The sequence below is a fragment of the Melospiza georgiana genome, chromosome 8 (genome assembly GCF_028018845.1).
Source record: "Melospiza georgiana isolate bMelGeo1 chromosome 8, bMelGeo1.pri, whole genome shotgun sequence".
Lineage (NCBI taxonomy): Eukaryota > Metazoa > Chordata > Aves > Passeriformes > Passerellidae > Melospiza > Melospiza georgiana.
Window position 1 is genome coordinate 28,357,482 of NC_080437.1, and position 16,004 is coordinate 28,373,485.

The 16,004-nt window shown below is 41.6% G+C and overlaps 2 protein-coding genes across 5 annotated transcripts in view; one reads left to right on the forward strand and one right to left on the reverse strand.

Moving 5' to 3' along the window:
- Window positions 1-855: 855 nt before the first annotated feature.
- Window positions 856-11,328, reverse strand: ZDHHC6 (zinc finger DHHC-type palmitoyltransferase 6). The gene is made up of 10 exons (XM_058029550.1): window positions 11,080-11,328; window positions 9,286-9,377; window positions 7,541-7,700; window positions 6,333-6,494; window positions 5,656-5,709; window positions 4,066-4,233; window positions 3,743-3,784; window positions 3,251-3,396; window positions 3,119-3,162; window positions 856-1,386 (listed from the first exon to the last, which is right to left on the reverse strand). Exons 1-10 carry the CDS (start codon window positions 11,326-11,328, stop codon window positions 1,283-1,285), a joined length of 1,221 nt encoding a protein of 406 aa, XP_057885533.1. The 3' UTR covers window positions 856-1,282.
- Window positions 11,329-11,672: 344 nt separating this feature from the next.
- The window catches only part of VTI1A (vesicle transport through interaction with t-SNAREs 1A), a 255,367-nt gene continuing 251,035 nt past the window's right edge, over window positions 11,673-16,004 (forward strand). Inside the window, exon 1 of one of the 4 annotated variants that reach the window (XM_058029598.1) lies at window positions 11,673-12,000. In XM_058029598.1, the coding sequence (XP_057885581.1) occupies window positions 11,907-12,000 (94 nt within the window). In that variant the 5' untranslated portion in view covers window positions 11,673-11,906. The remainder of the gene's footprint in view (window positions 12,001-16,004) is intronic. The other 3 variants (XM_058029597.1, XM_058029596.1, XM_058029595.1) reach the window with 3 other exon arrangements.

Sequence of the window (16,004 nt, forward strand, 5' to 3'; positions counted from 1 at the left end):
CTTTATCTTTCCTATCCTTTCCCTAAAGCAATGTGACATGACATCAGTGGTGGCCTAATCTGTCTCCCCAGGGGAGACTGGGGAGGAAAACAGAAAGAAACAAGGAAGAAGAAATATATCCCAGAACTGGTTGAGGACACAAAAATGAGCAAGTTATTTGGCGAGAGTAAATCCAGTGCAACTGAGACCTGCAGAATCGAGGCTGAATCCTGTGATGCCCCCTGCTGCAGGGCCTGGAAAGTACTTCTGTTGATACAATAAAGTGATGCTTCCCTGAACAGTATGCTTGGAGGGCAAATGGCACTGCCTCAACGACATAATATATATAGCAATTCAAGTGTAAATTGGTTTTATATTGGTCTCTTGTGTGCCACTTCGGCCACATGAACTGATTTTCAAAACCTCTCAACCTGGCTGACATGTAACTCTACACTATGAGAGAACAAAAGCACCTGCTGCATTTTGGAGACATTTAAAAAGCCTTGAGCTGGTACAAGTTACTCCTATTTAAGGTCTTCCTTCTAATAATCCATACTAGATCCTAAAGGAAAATGCTTTGAGAAAGCTGTTATCATTAGTAGCAAAATTGACCAAATTTTTTCTTCTTGGATAATGCTTCCTTTTACTTTAAAATGGATCAAGATCTCTTGGGTACTGGCTCAGATTTCAGAGGGAACAGACAGTGGTGGATGTAATTTTTGCCATTAAAAGCACAAAATATTCCTATTGCAACAACAGAAGCATTTTTAACTTTGAAAATCAACTTACAAGGTTAAATGTTAATTTCCCAGTCAGTTCACACTCGCATGCCTATGGACTAAGTTCTTCTAGGTCGAGAACAATTGAACCCACAAGTGAATATGAATGTATCATTTATTTGAGGTGGACAAATCACATCATTAAAAGTCACAGGTAACAAATTTTATCTGGAATTTGAATCAGGTTTTTATTTTCAGGGGCAGCTTCAGAGAAATACAAAAGATAAGCAGCACTCATAACGATCAGATGCGGCTGAGGAATAAACAGAAAAAAACAATCCTGACCTGGGATGAAAAAGATGCATCTTGAAGGCAATCCACTGAATGGCTTCTTCAATTATTTATTGTTCAAAAAGTATGCAAACCATGGCACAGGCATAATACAACCCTTTCAGCAGTGAGGAAAAGAAAACCTCATCCTAACATATTCATTGCATAAGTCTAAAATAATATACAGAAAATTTCAAGTAAAGGATTGTGGTCTGAAGTAAAAATTCCATTTCATATTTAAAAAAATTAGAAGGCTATTTGATTTTCTTCTCTCCATCCACTGGTTGATCCGTTTCAGAGTCATACTGGTACTTTTCCACACAATTCCTAGGGAACCAGCCTCGTTCTCTTATTCCACCTTAAGACATGAAAAGTTGCATTAACTTAGAACAAAACATAGCCCACTGCTGAGGAAAAACACAGCACTGGAAGAGACATCCATCTCAAGCACTTACCCAAGTTATTTTCTTCTACAAGACAGAACACCTAAGTCATTTCTAACATCATTGCTTGGGGATGCACGGATTTTCTCCAACTACCTAAAATGCTTTCAGCCATCTCCAAAGTTTTGCAGTGCTCTACCTTCCTTGAGAAAATTCATCTTCATACCCTATCTGAATATTTCTGTCTATAAATCAGGTTTACAGCTCCTTTTTCTACACAGCAAGGGCACAGGAAGCAGAAAACAAACTTGTCTATCACAGAATTTCACACAGCTGATGATTATGTGTTCACACCCAGGCTGTCTCCCATTTCCTATTCCTCTCCAGGTAAACTATCCCAATTCGTCTGGCTTTTCCTTATAAGTCACATTTTCTATTATCCTAATAATTCTAATTTTTCTCTGTTTTCCTCTCAACCCTTTACAGTTGATCTTCCTCTTTCTTGAGATGCAGTAACTGCTTTTATTTGTAGGAGTACTTCAGCAGAGGCTCTGCCAATGCTCAGGAAGATGGAAGGTTTACATCAGCATCTGGGAAGCTGTATGCCTTTTCTTTTCTGGAAGTGTTGACTCATCTTAAGATTACCATTGAGTCTTTTTCCACAGAAGAACTGCTACTTATTCATTTTGCCATCTTGCTGTAGTGCAACTTTTCATTCCTGCTTATTTTCAGTATTTTGCTATACCTTCCTAACAAAACTCATCCTTTTTTTGAAGCCTAGTCTGATCCAGCCTCTCAGGGTTCACCAAGTTCTCCATCCATAACTTGTTTTAGCTGATCTAAAAAACCCAACATTCAATAGAGGAGATATGTCCCACTAATCTTCACAATAAGCATTGTAATACAAACTGTTGCCATGTTCATTTGTATCTGATGTTTGGAGGAGTTTATTGGAGTGAGCTGCCAGGGCACTTCCAGCCCATGAAGGTTTCAGACATCTCACAAAAAGGATTAACTCTTTCAGTGAGGCTGGCAGCCTCACTTGTACAAATATGAAATGCACATGCAATGAATTAACAATTGTTTGGAAGAAACAACAGACTCCAACACACCCTCTGGCAGGTAAAATTTTAGTTCAGTCCAAAGCAAGAGATCTGAAGTGAAAAATGTAAAAGCTTCAATGCAGGTGGCTGTGATGCTGACCAGCAGATCAGCAGGAGTCTTTAATATCTTCAATAGCCCCAGTTAGTTTTATAAATGCATATTAAAGTCTCTAGAAATTATTTCAAACAAAGATATGTTGTCGCCTAATTTTTAAGATACACAAAGATTAATCTCTATAGTTATACAGAGTGTGTAGGTAGGAAGCCTGGATGTGTTTAAGACAGACCACCATTTAAATATCAAAAAATTAATAATCCTTAACCTCCTTATGGTCTAAAACTCTAACTTTTCCTTAGAATATGAAGTGTCCCCCTTCCCATTCAACTTTCAATAAACTACTACATCTGTGTGCTGTCAGTCTGACAGAATGAATTAATGTTTATCAAAACTGGGAAGTCTGTGGAGAGTGGAGAGAAGCTAGTGCCAGTAATGTTATCATTCTATATTTTGAGAAGTGAATATATAATATTGGCCACATTTCTAGATAGCTATGAAATTGATATGCAATTTTCATCAGAAAAAGTGAAATTAACTGCTCCATACCATCAGCAGCTGAGATGAGAATCTTCTCACCATACATCCAGTGTCTGGGGAAGGAAGCATAATAGGTAATTAGACGCCAGAACTCAACTCAGTACTTCTTTTAACCAAATATAAAGGTGTGGAGCCACTAACTTTAAGCCTCTGGTGGCTAAAATCAGATCTCCTTTACTCAGTGCAATTCTAGGTTCTTCAGTGCAGGGTGTTGTGAAGAATGTTTTAACACCTTTAGTCACAGGGCAGCAGACACCACTGTAATCTTCTATGGCTCGATACCTCACCTACAGGTTGGAACAGAACACAGCGATTTGTTTTTTGAAGGAGTTATGGCCCTACTGATAAGTTTCACACTAAAAAATTAATTCAAGCATAACACAGATTTAAATATAATGACAGTGGCTCTCAAAGGGACTCTAAATTCTAAATTACTGTTTAACAGTGAAGCACAATCCTCTTTATTATCATGTTTCTTCCCATCTGGAAACTAAGAAGCAAATGCAAAGGCTAAGTGCCAAGAGTAACTGAGCAGATTGCTACACATTGTTGGTGTCACTTAATTACATTTATTTATACCACTGTTTCTATTATTTCAAAGTAATTTTAGACCAAACTTCAACAAATACTTACACTTCTTACTCGCTTGTCTGCTTTCTGTTTCAGTTGCTCTATCTATAAATGATTAAAAATAGAAATTTAGGCAGAATTCAACACAAAATGAAGCCAGGTATTTAAATCATTCAACAAACACCAGAAGTACCATTAGCAGCTAGAAGCACTCACAAAAGCATAACTTTTTAGTGCATCAAAAATGGGAGAACACTTAACAGAACTCCTGTACATGTATTTCAAGCCTGTTTGTTTTAGTTATTAAAAAAGCTGGTTTATTATTGCAAAGGAAAGCAGACAATAGTGGGGAGAATCAGCTTGAGACACCACTGAGGAGCAGTTACCGTCAAACTGTATTGGTGACATCCATCTCTAACTGGCCAGTCCAGGCCATCTCCCTCAGGAATCCCAGACCATGTAAACACTTGCCTGAAGTTCTTCCATTTACTTCCCATATCATAGGGGAAGATAAAGGTCTCACCCGTTTGGTAGTACTGGATTCTGTCTTTGGCCTGGAAAATAATTAGGAAATGCAGTACATAAAAACACCCTACACACTGCAGTCAAGCAGCAAGGGTCATAAGCCCTGCATGGATCCATAGGACCTAGAGCAAATATTTTCAAGCAACAGTAGTGAACTCCTGCTGTATCAACCCAGGCTTTAAAACCTCCTTAAATTCAGAAGCATGTCTGGTTTGGGTGCCCCTATCCCTGCCAACCTCCATTTACTCAATAACAACAGTCCACTGACTACATTGATAATTCCCTCCAAGCTCTGATCTTACTTTACTGCTTTCTTTTAGGGACCAATGCCTGACTATTTCTCAGTTATATAAAAAAGCTTCCACAGCTCAGAACCCTTTGGCTAATGATCACAAACATGACTCAACACTGGTGGTGCCAGCTCCTCCTCTAAGAATGCACACACAGGCGTGATCTGAATTGCCCACATTCCGTAGTCACAAGCTTTACATTCCCACAGTTCTGATGACATCTAGTGGAGCAGCCACAGAACTGTGCTCTCTTTGTTGCAAAAATGCCATTTTATTAAATATTTGTGTATTACAGTCTGTGCTCAGCTTTCAAAGGGGACATATTAGCAGCCTGTGTTTTACAGCAAAACTTTTAACATATTATTCCAAATTCTACAATAACAGGGATTCCTTTCACTTGTGTTCAATTATCCCATTATTCCCGGACTTGGATCCAGCCATACAAAGAGCTGACATTACAATAAATACTTTAAGTACTTATACACAGTCAAGATTCTCATGCTAATTTGGCACACAAAATAAGACAACAAGACATTAATGAAATGTTTGTGGACTTACACAAAAACTAACCAGGTAGAATCAAACTAATTTCTAAATACTGAGTCAGTTTTCCTTCCTCTAAACTTAGCTTCTGTTGCTTGACTATATTTCCCCTTAAAAATCTTGTGAAAATCCTTAGAGATAAGGAAATCCAGGAGAAATTTAAAGGACAGAAGACTAGGTATTTTTTAGTACTTCTTTAAAATAAAGGAAAATCCTCCCTTAAAATCTAAAGTAAGAAATGGGTAAAACCATGAGTCAAAAGATGCCACTTTCAATGGGTCAGTGAGGTGGACAATTAAAGCTACAGGCAGATGTAATGACTAAGACAGCTCAAGTTTCAGATGAAAACACACACAAGTAGGTAAGTCTTTTCAAAGCAAGTATTATTGTATGTTCAACAAGCTCCTCCAAAACAAAAATCTATTAATTTACATGATTTCTCATTTCTTTCAGTGAATTTCAGAGATGGTAAAGGAAAAGCTTGTTGTGGGTGTTAGGTCAGTGTTGAAATTGTCAATTGAAATAACATCTTCGGTTTTAACCCAGAGATGCAACAAAAATTTTAAATACGGAAAATAGACTTTGCAACAGTACAAGAATATTATAATAAAAGCATACCTTTTCTTCAATCCAGGATTCGATTGAAGTTTTATTTGTCAAAATTACTTTCATCTGAAATAAAAGTGTTAGGTGAAATTAGGATTTATTTTCTGCAGAATACATCAGCTATACAGAGAAAGCTTCATTTAACAAACTAAACTTGTTTTAAAGAACAAAATTTTTATAGGCTTAAGTGAAACATTTGTTAGAAGCTAACCCTCAGCAGGGATACATGATCTAGAATTACACACTTAAGACAGTACCACACAGTATTGCACTTTATGTTTAAAATGTGTCTTTGTTTCCTTCCAAAGATCTCCAAAATTTTAAGAAATGTATCAGGCACCTATTTGCAGGAACAGGGCAAGTATTTTGCCTTTTTTCAGGGAGTTTATATAATCCATTTCATATTTTCTTACTTACTTAGATTTTCACATCCAAGAAAAATAATTTAAAAATGAAAAATAATTTAAAAAAATCAAAAAGAATCAAAAAATAATTAAAAAACATGAAAAAATAATTTTTAAAAACCAAAACTGTGGTAGCAGAAAAACTGGGACAAAGCTACACTAATCCCTGAAAAAGTTATACAACATAAGCTTTGAACAACTGTACTTATCTCAATTCTGTTTCTGCTCCACAAGCACACAGAACTTACAGCTTTTAACTTCTTTGTAACAGAGCCATAGACTCACCTGGATAATAAAAAGCATCCCAACAGCAATAGTTGTTCCTAATGCCAGTCCTAAGGCAAATAAAGATGCAGCAAATGCAGACAGTCCAAAGGGGATTATGGGACGAGGGTCTCTTTTGGCTGCACTCATGTCAATCTTCACAGAACTCCACCCAAAAGATATCTGCAAAGAGGAAAATTCCATTCAACTCTAGAACTTTCCAACTGCTGCAACAAAGCAAGTTATCCCTAAGAAATCTGGCTCTGAAAGTAAGTGTCCAACATCTCACAGAGATGAAGTAGAGTAACGAAAAAAAAAAGTACTCAAAAGACTTGTATCTTCAGAAGTTTGCTGCTAGATGGAAAATGAAACCACAATCATTCACCATCTTGCAAGCTCCACACGCCCAAAAATCGGCAAAAAAATCTGGACTCTGGTATGTTCAAAAACTCATATTCATCAGTGTCAGATGGACAATGTTTGCATAGAACAGTCCCTGTTTTCTGTGGAAATGCTGCAGGTTTCCTCTGAAAGCTCTGCAGACAGCAATTCTCAACATTATCCCTCTGCAAACATAGCTCAGCTGCTACAAATACAACTTCATCTGTTACACTCAGGTGATGTTATCAAGCTCTTCACTGCAACCACAAAGGCTGAAATCAAAGCTTATAATCTTAACCATGGATCTGAGATAAGGGGTGTATTCCAGAATAAGCTTTACTCACTGTTGAAGTTTTCCAGTTAAAAAAAACCACAGCTAACATATTTTAGTCTTAAAAATAATGTACATTCTTTCTTGAAGCAACAGACACAATTCAAAAAAAGTGGCCAGTAAAAGAAAATAAATATGATCTAACTTGAGTGTTGGAAATAAATAGCAGCTGTTTTCTGTGCCAGCCAAAACACAGCCTGTCTCTCTCTCTCTCTACATAAAGTGCTACTCTGAAACTGTCTTCAGTCAATGTAGAGCAATAGGAAACTCCCTGTGATTATGAGAAGCCACAGGGAAAAAAAGGAAAAAAAAGAATGAAAATAGAAACAACTTTCTCTGAATCCTCCTCCATTCCCATACATCTTACAGGTACACAGCAGAACTAGGAGTGCATGTGGAAGAAGAGCAAGGAATTCCACATGCTGCTTCTCAGAAAACTAAATTCTCTCCTACTTCCAGAGATAAATTATGCACCTGACTCAAATAATATTTTAAGCATTTAGTTATGTTTTCTTACTCTGTTGTAAAGCTGAGTGTACATTGTCATTATAAATATGAAAGAAGCGTGAATGCATCCCAGGGGAGCTAAGAGGAGAAACAGAGTGAAAGATGCATGATTCTGATATCCACAACAGTTGTTGATCCAAGGACAGTGGTGATCCATCTTCATAACACATCTGTGAATAATAAATACTGATTAATATAAAGGACACAGAAGATGTTTCTCAAAAAACTCAAAGGATGGCTGATTTTCTACTTCTCAACCTCCATTCTTTCATTTGAACCCACCAACTTCTACAATCAGATCAACACAGTTTCTTTTCAGTTGCTATTCAGAATTATATTTCCATGTCGTAGAATTAAAAAAGCAAATAAAAAGTGCTTCCAGGTCCTACCCTCCCCAGTTATTTGTCCTCCCCTTTACTCAAACTAACTAGTTGCTAATAAACACCATAGAACAGAGCCTGGAGACAGAGCCATAGAATTGGACTTGTAAGAACTATGATCACAAAAATTATGCAATACTGTAAATGCCAGTTTTTAAAAATCAGAATACCAGGAAAATAAAGGAAATATCAAATTCCATTGTAGAAATTGTAGAAAGAGTATTTAAAGAAAGATATGCAGACAGAAGTGTGATAGTGGCTCTCTCTTTTCAGCTTTCAGAGGGTTTACCACTTTCTCAATTGCAATGTATCAACCTCACACCATTGAAAATCCTTTTCAAAATACATTTAACATGTGTAAACACCCGAGAGACACTCTTGTATTGAACATAAAGCCAGTTATTTTGGTGTAGCTCACAGATGCAAAAAAACTCCACCTGAATAAAGATTTGTTCACATTCCAAATTACCTTGACAGGTGTGAAAGTCTATGTGACCTTTTAAGTGATCAGTCCTCAGTGCAAAGATTGTCACTCAAGGAAAAGAGTGGTTAGTTTTAAATCTGGGGATGATGCAGCCAAATTACAGCACTGATCTGGAGTTTCAGTTTCTGTTTCCTAAAAAACACTGACTGCACATCTTAGGTTTATAGAAATAACAAATGAACACATATGTTGCAATATCCTTTCACCACATTCTCTTAGGAGTCCTTCAGAGGACAACCTGCCTGGACTGCAGTCAGCTGAAGTGCCTTGATTTTTTCAAGATGCACTAAATTCTAGTGACAGCTATTTATAATAAAATATCCTTTGTATCAGGACGATTGTGTTGGAAGATAAAAAGGTGCAAACTTCTTAAGTTGACCCAAAAGGTTTTATTATTTAACATGTCAAGTCCCTTCAAAAACCCGCTTTGGTGAAGAGTGAAAAACAAGCAGTTCAAAATTTCCACTCAAATCAACATTTAATTCCCATCTGGAAACATGACAGAATAGGTGTTTCTACTCTCTAAGCAGGGCAACGTTTAAACTCAGAATTTTAAAAGAATTTCAGATGATTTTTAGGTATTTACATTTGCATCTCTGAAGCAGGACTGCATTGTTTTGTTAGTACCATCGAGGAGTTTTTAAGAGAAACTAATTTCAAACTATAAAGAAAATGTTAAAGACAGCCATTTTTCTAAACTAAAACACAGTAAAACTGTATAGATATCAGACAACTAGAAACTGGAAACACTTGAAGGGCTATAGTGCTCATATGGAAGGTTTTTATAAAACTACAATGCAAGTGCTGGAAGCACAAGTTATGGCAACAGCCCATCATGAGGTCTGAAGGTGCTCTAAAAGGGACTTTCAACAGCTGTGAGAGGAACAGTACCTGTTACACTTCCGACAGTGGTGTGAACGAGGTGCCTTGTAAGCCTGACACACTTTACAGTATTGGAGATACATGCAATCCTGAGATTTCTCCTTTAAACAGAAGAACAGCAGTGTTAGATGTATACACAACTCTGCTGGCAATGTTTATCTTGGCATTTTCCTAACTTCTGATTTCTTCTGACAGGGTGTGGTCCATAGTCCAACCCAACTTAATGGTAGGCGTCAAGTACAGGAAAAAACAAAATTAAATCATCTCCCAGCTAATCTCTTGGCTATCAACACAGCCATCTCCCACTGTTGAAAGTGCTGGCTGCTAAAAGAAATAAACAGTTCTTCCTTCAGGAAGAGCAACTGTACAAGCAGGATTTCACAGTGAAGTTCTGAGAGTAAAAGTCAGCATGTTATTGTTCTAATAAAAAAAAAATCCTGAGCACATTTTCTCTCCATTTTACACAATAAACTATTCTAAGCTTATTACTAAGATACAGCACTGGTAAACACTAATGTTCAACTCTCTCACAATCTCTTTTACACACACAACCCACAACTACAGCAAGATGAGAGACAGAGACACTTGCAGACAGCAAGCAGTGGCCAAAATCTTGCACCCATTTGTCCTGCTAAGATGATTATCAGGATCCTCTTCTGCCCAGACTCTGTCCTGAGTAATACTCCACAATTAGAAACTGACCAGCACTAAACTCTGCATCACCCCACTGGAACACCAACTCTGGGCAGCTGCCTTGAGAGCTGCCTGTGTCATTCTTGGCTGCAACTCTTCCAAGAGATTACTGAAGCACAGGAAATGCAAATTTCTATCTTGCACTGTGTTAAGCAGATGGTAACCATATAATTTTCTGGCTTGCATAAAATAAAAAAGAAATTTTCTAAATTAATTACTTCTAACTGTTACTGCTAGCAGCAAAATCTCCAAACCAGGTGTCTGCAGGAGCATGCAGATAACCTTGAGGTTCTCATTCCCAGCTATCTGTGCTTGTGTCCTGTGCTTTGCTTTGAGAAGCCCCTAATACAATAAAGCACAGCAACTGCTGCCAGCCAAGCAGCATCAGCAGAGCCCTGACAGCACAGGGAGGGGATGCAGAAGGGCAGCAGAACAGAACAGAGCCTCGGAGAAGCAGATAAAGGATGTAACTCAGGCAGGAAGCCCGCTCAGCTCTGCAAGGCTGACAAAGCAGCAGGCACGGAAATCAACAGAGCTGTGCTTGCTGCAGCTGGGGTCAAGGAACAGCCTCCAAATATTCCAACACTGGCCACTGAACACCACCAAAACAGACCCCAAAAGGTCACACAAGGGCTTCCAATAAGGAAAATGACAATGTAAAGTAAAGCGGTACATATACACTAAATAAGTGGGGATAGCTAGTGAATGTGTAATCAGTGTGGCTGATAAAAACTCTCTTTACCCAACGCTCGGCACACTCCATCAGAGGAAGGATATTTGAAGGGCCCAGCGTGCTGCTTTCTAATGGCAAAACTGCGTTAGAAAGTTTCTATCTGTCCGACTTCGGTATCAGGAGCAGACTGGGTTCTACTGGAAACTCTGGAAGCGGCCAGAGCAAACTGGGGAGAGGCAAAGGGAAGATTTCGGAACAAGATAAGGAGGAAGGAGTGGCCTGAGAGCGTGCGGCGTTCCTGGGGCACAGAGGAGAAGCAGGGCCCCGAAGGACACGCGATTTGCACAGTCCTGACCGCGGGGCGGCCGGCCCGGCCCCAGGGCTGCCCGCCGGGCCCCGCAGGCCCCGGGCCGAGGCGGTCGCAAGGCAGCGCTTACCGGCGTCCACCCCAGCGGGACGTACCCGGGGCCCACGAACATGGCGCTGAAGTAGTTGTAGAGGATCATGACGGTCCAGTTGAGCAGCATCACGAAGTTGACGCTTCCCCCGGCCGTGTCCAGGGGCCAGTACCAGAGCGCGGCGTCGGCCATGGCGGTGGCGGAGCACACGGCCACCACGGCCAGCGCCACCGCCGGGCCCCAGTGGCACAGGCGGCGCGCCCGCTGCAGCGCGCCCGGCCCCACCATCGCCGCTACCGCCGCCCGGCCGCCGCCGCCCCGCCGCCGCCGTGCATGGCTCCCGCCGGCCGCGGAGGGAGAGGGCGGGAAGGGAAGAGGGAAGGGAGCGGGAAGGGGAGGGGAGGGAGCGGGAGGGGAGGCGGGGAAGGGGCGGGGAAGGGGCGGGGAAGGGGCGGGGAAGGGGCGGGGAAGGGGCGGGGAAGGGGCGGGAGCGGGGCCCGCGCTGCCGCCACCGCCCGCCCGCGGTCCGCTCTTAATACGGCCCCCCCGGGAAACAGCGGCCCGCCGCAGCCGCGTTCCTCTCCCCTGCAGGTTACGAGGCGGGGCATGAGGGTCTGCGGGACGGGAGTGACCCGCTGCTGCCGTCTCTCCTCGGTGCCTGCGGTGCGGCGCGATCCCGCGTGTCAAGGCCGCTCAGGGGTAGTCGGGAGGGCCGAGAGGGGCTGGGCCGTGCCGGTTAAATCCCTGAGTTTCGCCGGAACGTGCGGCGAGGAGCCCGGGGGCGGGGTGGGGGACGCGTTTTGGTGTGGCAGAACGCGGAAGCGGCGCGGTGCGGCGCCCCCGGCACCGGCAGCGCCATCGCCGCGATGTCCTCCGACTTCGAGAGCTACGAGCAGGACTTCGCCGTGCTCACGGCGGACATCACGGGCCGCATCGGGAAGGTGCCGAAGCTGGTAGGAGGTGAGCGGCTGCTCTCCGCCCCCGCGGCCCTCGCTCCGCAGGCCCGTGCGCGGGAGCCGGCGGTGGGCGCGCAGGGCGGTGGCGGGAGGTGCCGGCGTGTTCAGGGAGCCCTCGCCGCTGTCACTGCTCGCTCCTTACGCAGCGCTGTCACCGCCCTGCCCCGGTCTGTCCCAGCAGCGGGATGTGTTGAGGATACTGTGACGGAATATTTGCTCGCTGGTCGCTGTAAGGATCAGCCCTTCCCGTCTGCCCCGCTCTGGGGTTCCGCCGCTGCTCCTGAAGGGCTGGGCAGAGCTAAAGCTGCTGGGGGATGCTCCCCGTGCCAGCATTGCTGCTGAATCCTCGTTATTGTGATCATGCCACGACATCACTCGTGGAAATCAAGTGTTTTTCCTGTGGCACAGAGAGATTTTGTGCGTGACTTAATCTGAATCAGTATTTTTGCTGCCTGCTCCTCGTACGTTTGATTTGGATAATTGACTATGGTGACTCACAGGCAGGAGCAGATTCAAAGAAATCCGCGTTCGTTTACTTTAATGTGTTTGTCAGTAGCCTGCAGCGTTCATGTTCTATTTCATGATGTATCCCTGCAGCAGAGTCAATGCTGTCTGTAAGAGTAGAAAGATGAAAATTTTAATCTCGTTAGTCCAGCTGAATCTTCCAGCCCACAGGAATCAGTGCCCCAGTACAGGGCTCTGTGTGAGATGGAGGGAAGCTGACACTCGTGGTTTTCTCATCTGTTCCTCTTGTAGCTCAGCTTAATGCCTCTTCCAGCTCATTTAATACTTCTGCCTCTGCTTCTCATGCATATTACCCAGAAGTTTGGGAGCCTTAACCATAGGAGTGGATAATGTGTAAGAAGGAAGTAAACACATACTAATGGTGTACTTTTCCATATGACTAAAGGAAAAGGTATCATGCATCCAGGAGCAAAGAATAGCATCCTACTTTTAGAGTGGGACATGCATCATGAAGTGATGAGTAGTGACTCTAGACAGGGTTTGAGGTAGGTGATCAACTAAAATGTGTGATCTCAGAGGATTTTGAATAAAATACCTTTTTGATTTTTGGAAGGTTATGTCCAATTCTAATCTTAGCAAGTTGGAAAGTCTTCTGAAAAAACAGGGTTGAGTTCCATGGTTAAAGGAAACTGTGCCTTTTCCTTGGTTTAACAGAGATGTTTTGCTCTTGATCTTAACAGCAAGGACACAGAGAGATAATTCAGTCAGAACCTGCAGCTGAGGTGGAAAAATTTGTCTGTTTTCTAATGGAAACTTACAAAATGAAAATGAAATAGAGTCAGAGTTCCTGTGATTGAATTTTAGAACTGGTGTGTAATTTAATCTCCTCAGAAATTATATTTAACCTGTAAATGGCCATTGGAACTGTTTACTGAGGTGATGCAGGGAATCCTTCACAAAGGCTTCTTAACTTTTGAACTGTAAATTTAAGGACCTCTGGTAGGAACAGGGAGACATCATAAATACACTACTGGCTCATCCTCTGAAAATCAATAGTGCCAGGCTGATTTATAGGAAAAGAGAGATTTAATTCCCTAATTGTAAAGAATAGAGGTTTGAGTTCCTTGTTGTATAGATTTTGGAAGTCATCAGAGTCTGTTCAATAGTAGGAAGAATATTCTGCATAACAGTAGTGTATTTCCATAATCCTCTCCTTGAATCAGTCTCCCTTATTCATTTAGGGAGATTTTGGAGCTTAAATAAAAGATGTTTAAAGAGTGTTGGCTTCAACAGTGACATAGCCTAGAAGCAGCAGGTTTTGAAATCATCACTCTTAATAAGACCATTGGAAGGTTACTTTTTTAATAGAATTTGCCATCCTCTTAGAGGAGACAGAATGAATCTTCCCTGCAGGACCAGGAGTGTGGTACTGGGCTAAATGGAGGCAAGATAAGACAAAAGTTAATTTTTTTCACCCCATATTATATTTGTGGTTGGTTATATGGGTTTTGAACTGACTTGCATTATAGCTGCTTCTTGCCCTGTGCACTTATGGCTTAGCTATTGCTTCTGTTTTCAGGGCTATTCTGTCTTTCATCAGGGAAAAAAAAAAATTCCATGACTTCAAAACAAACTGCAGTCTTAGCTAACAGAGACATTTGACCACTTGGAAAAAGAAATCTCTGATTATGCTGAACCCTTTATCAGAAATATTTTAAATACACATTTTTCCCTTGTTTCTTAATAGGAACATTTGCAAGATGTTTGCTTCTTCATCACCAGAAGTTCCAGTTAGTTCTTGTGGCGGTGGCTGGGAGAGCCTCAAAGAGAGGAATGTGAGGTGGGAGGGGAGCTGAGGTGACAGTTTGCAGCAGCAGTGATTTGAGAGATTGCTGATGGCCTTCTTCCTCCCAGCTGGAAGAAGCAGGATGAAAGGTGTAAGGACTTGTGCCACTCTGCATAATAAAGAGAGATCTCCTGAAGTCTAGTGACTGGTTATTTCCCTCTGCTGCCCAAGATGGACCTGCTCCAGTGGAGAAATGCTGCTTAATTGGTTTTGCAACATTCCTGCATTCCCTGTTGTCAGGACAGGATGCTGTCCTGTGTTCTAGGAGGATGATGGCTCAGCTGACAGTCCTGTTGTCACAAATGCATAAATAGTTCAGCAAGAAATGTAACAAAGGCTCTCTGATATCACAGAAACAATAAGCAGCAGGGACAATAGAACATCTTGGGAAGAAACGTCTTCTGTTGTTGAGGCAGACATCACCTGGGGGATTAAAGAAAGTTATAAATAGAGAAATGCCTTTTAAATAGATTTTCTGTGTTGCTGCTGCAGGTCTTTGAAGAATGAAGATCATTGACTGATGTGTTTTATTAATGCTCCTCGGTCTTTCAGAGAAACATCTGTCTTATGATTTGACCAAAACTTCATACAGATTTTGATTGCTTGATATGAAAGAGAGTTTTATCAGCACAAATGATGATACTCAGTTTATTCCCAGCACAGTAGCCTCTGGTTTGTGATGGCTTTGGACTGGAGTGCTGCCATTCTTCTCATACTTGGTACCTGCATTATCTGCTGGGCAATCAAAGTGCTGCACTTGAGTTGCTAACAGGTTTAGCTGAAGAAAGCCCCACTTTTAATTTTCTGTTGTACTCCTGCACTGAAGTTTCCTGTCTCAGTTTCAGATCTGGCTCATTATGCCGTGCCTCTTGAACCCAGTTTTATTACCCAAAGAGAGAAATGCAGGTACTGTTCCATCTGTCTCTGCTGTTGGACAGTAACTTCTGGCAGTGGTGAACATGTAACCACCTGAGTGAGCACAGCAGCATCAACAAGTGGTCAGTGAGCTGAAACCCTTTGTTACTCAGTGTCTTCCTCAGCATGTACTGAAATGAAAAGATGCAATTCCACAAGCAGTGGGACTACTCAGTCTTGAGCCAGGGTTTTTTGAGATCAAACCAGTGCTGTGTTGTCTTTCCAACCTTGTGGGCAGATTCCCACCTTTCTGTAACTGCTGTATTTTGGGAGACAAAGAAAGTGTCTAATGCCAGGGCAAAACTGAAAGAAGTGGTGAAAATGTACTGAAAGCTTGTTTCTTTTAAGAAAGTTACACAACCTTGTGTACAGAGAACAGATTTCTTTGCAATCCTCTGCAGAGGAAAACCCCTTTTTGTTTCCAGTCTTTATCCATAGTTTGTCAATTTTCACTTAAAATATACAAGCTATGTGAAATATTTTGTTTGGGACATTCTGTCTAGCAATGTAAGGAAAAGATTACATTTAGATATATTTGATGGAGCATTGTTTTTTATTTTCTCTAAAGGATATTTGAATTCTCAATCAAAATAAAAATAAAGCACTTTTTACTTAACTTCCTGTGGAAGTGTGTTTAGGGAAGTGATGGAGTAGGCAGGTTGAAAACTGCCTAGTCACAGTGGACTAATACAGTTAGTAATATGAGCATCTAATTAGACTGTAACTTGTTTATCCTGATCTACTTGATTAGTGGCAAACTTCTCTTACCCAGAGGAACTCCC

Bases quoted from the DNA above. Each gene is read 5' to 3' on its own strand.
- ZDHHC6 (XM_058029550.1), bottom strand. From the start codon at position 11,328: ATGGTGGGGCCGGGCGCGCTGCAGCGGGCGCGCCGCCTGTGCCACTGG. The intron at 5,710-6,332 runs GTGAGTCTATGG...CTTTTATTTCAG, and splicing joins GGATGCTTTTTATTATCCAG to ATGAAAGTAATTTTGACAAA. The intron at 3,163-3,250 runs GTTAGTGGCTCC...TTCCTTCCCCAG, and splicing joins TTAGCCACCAGAGGCTTAAA to ACACTGGATGTATGGTGAGA.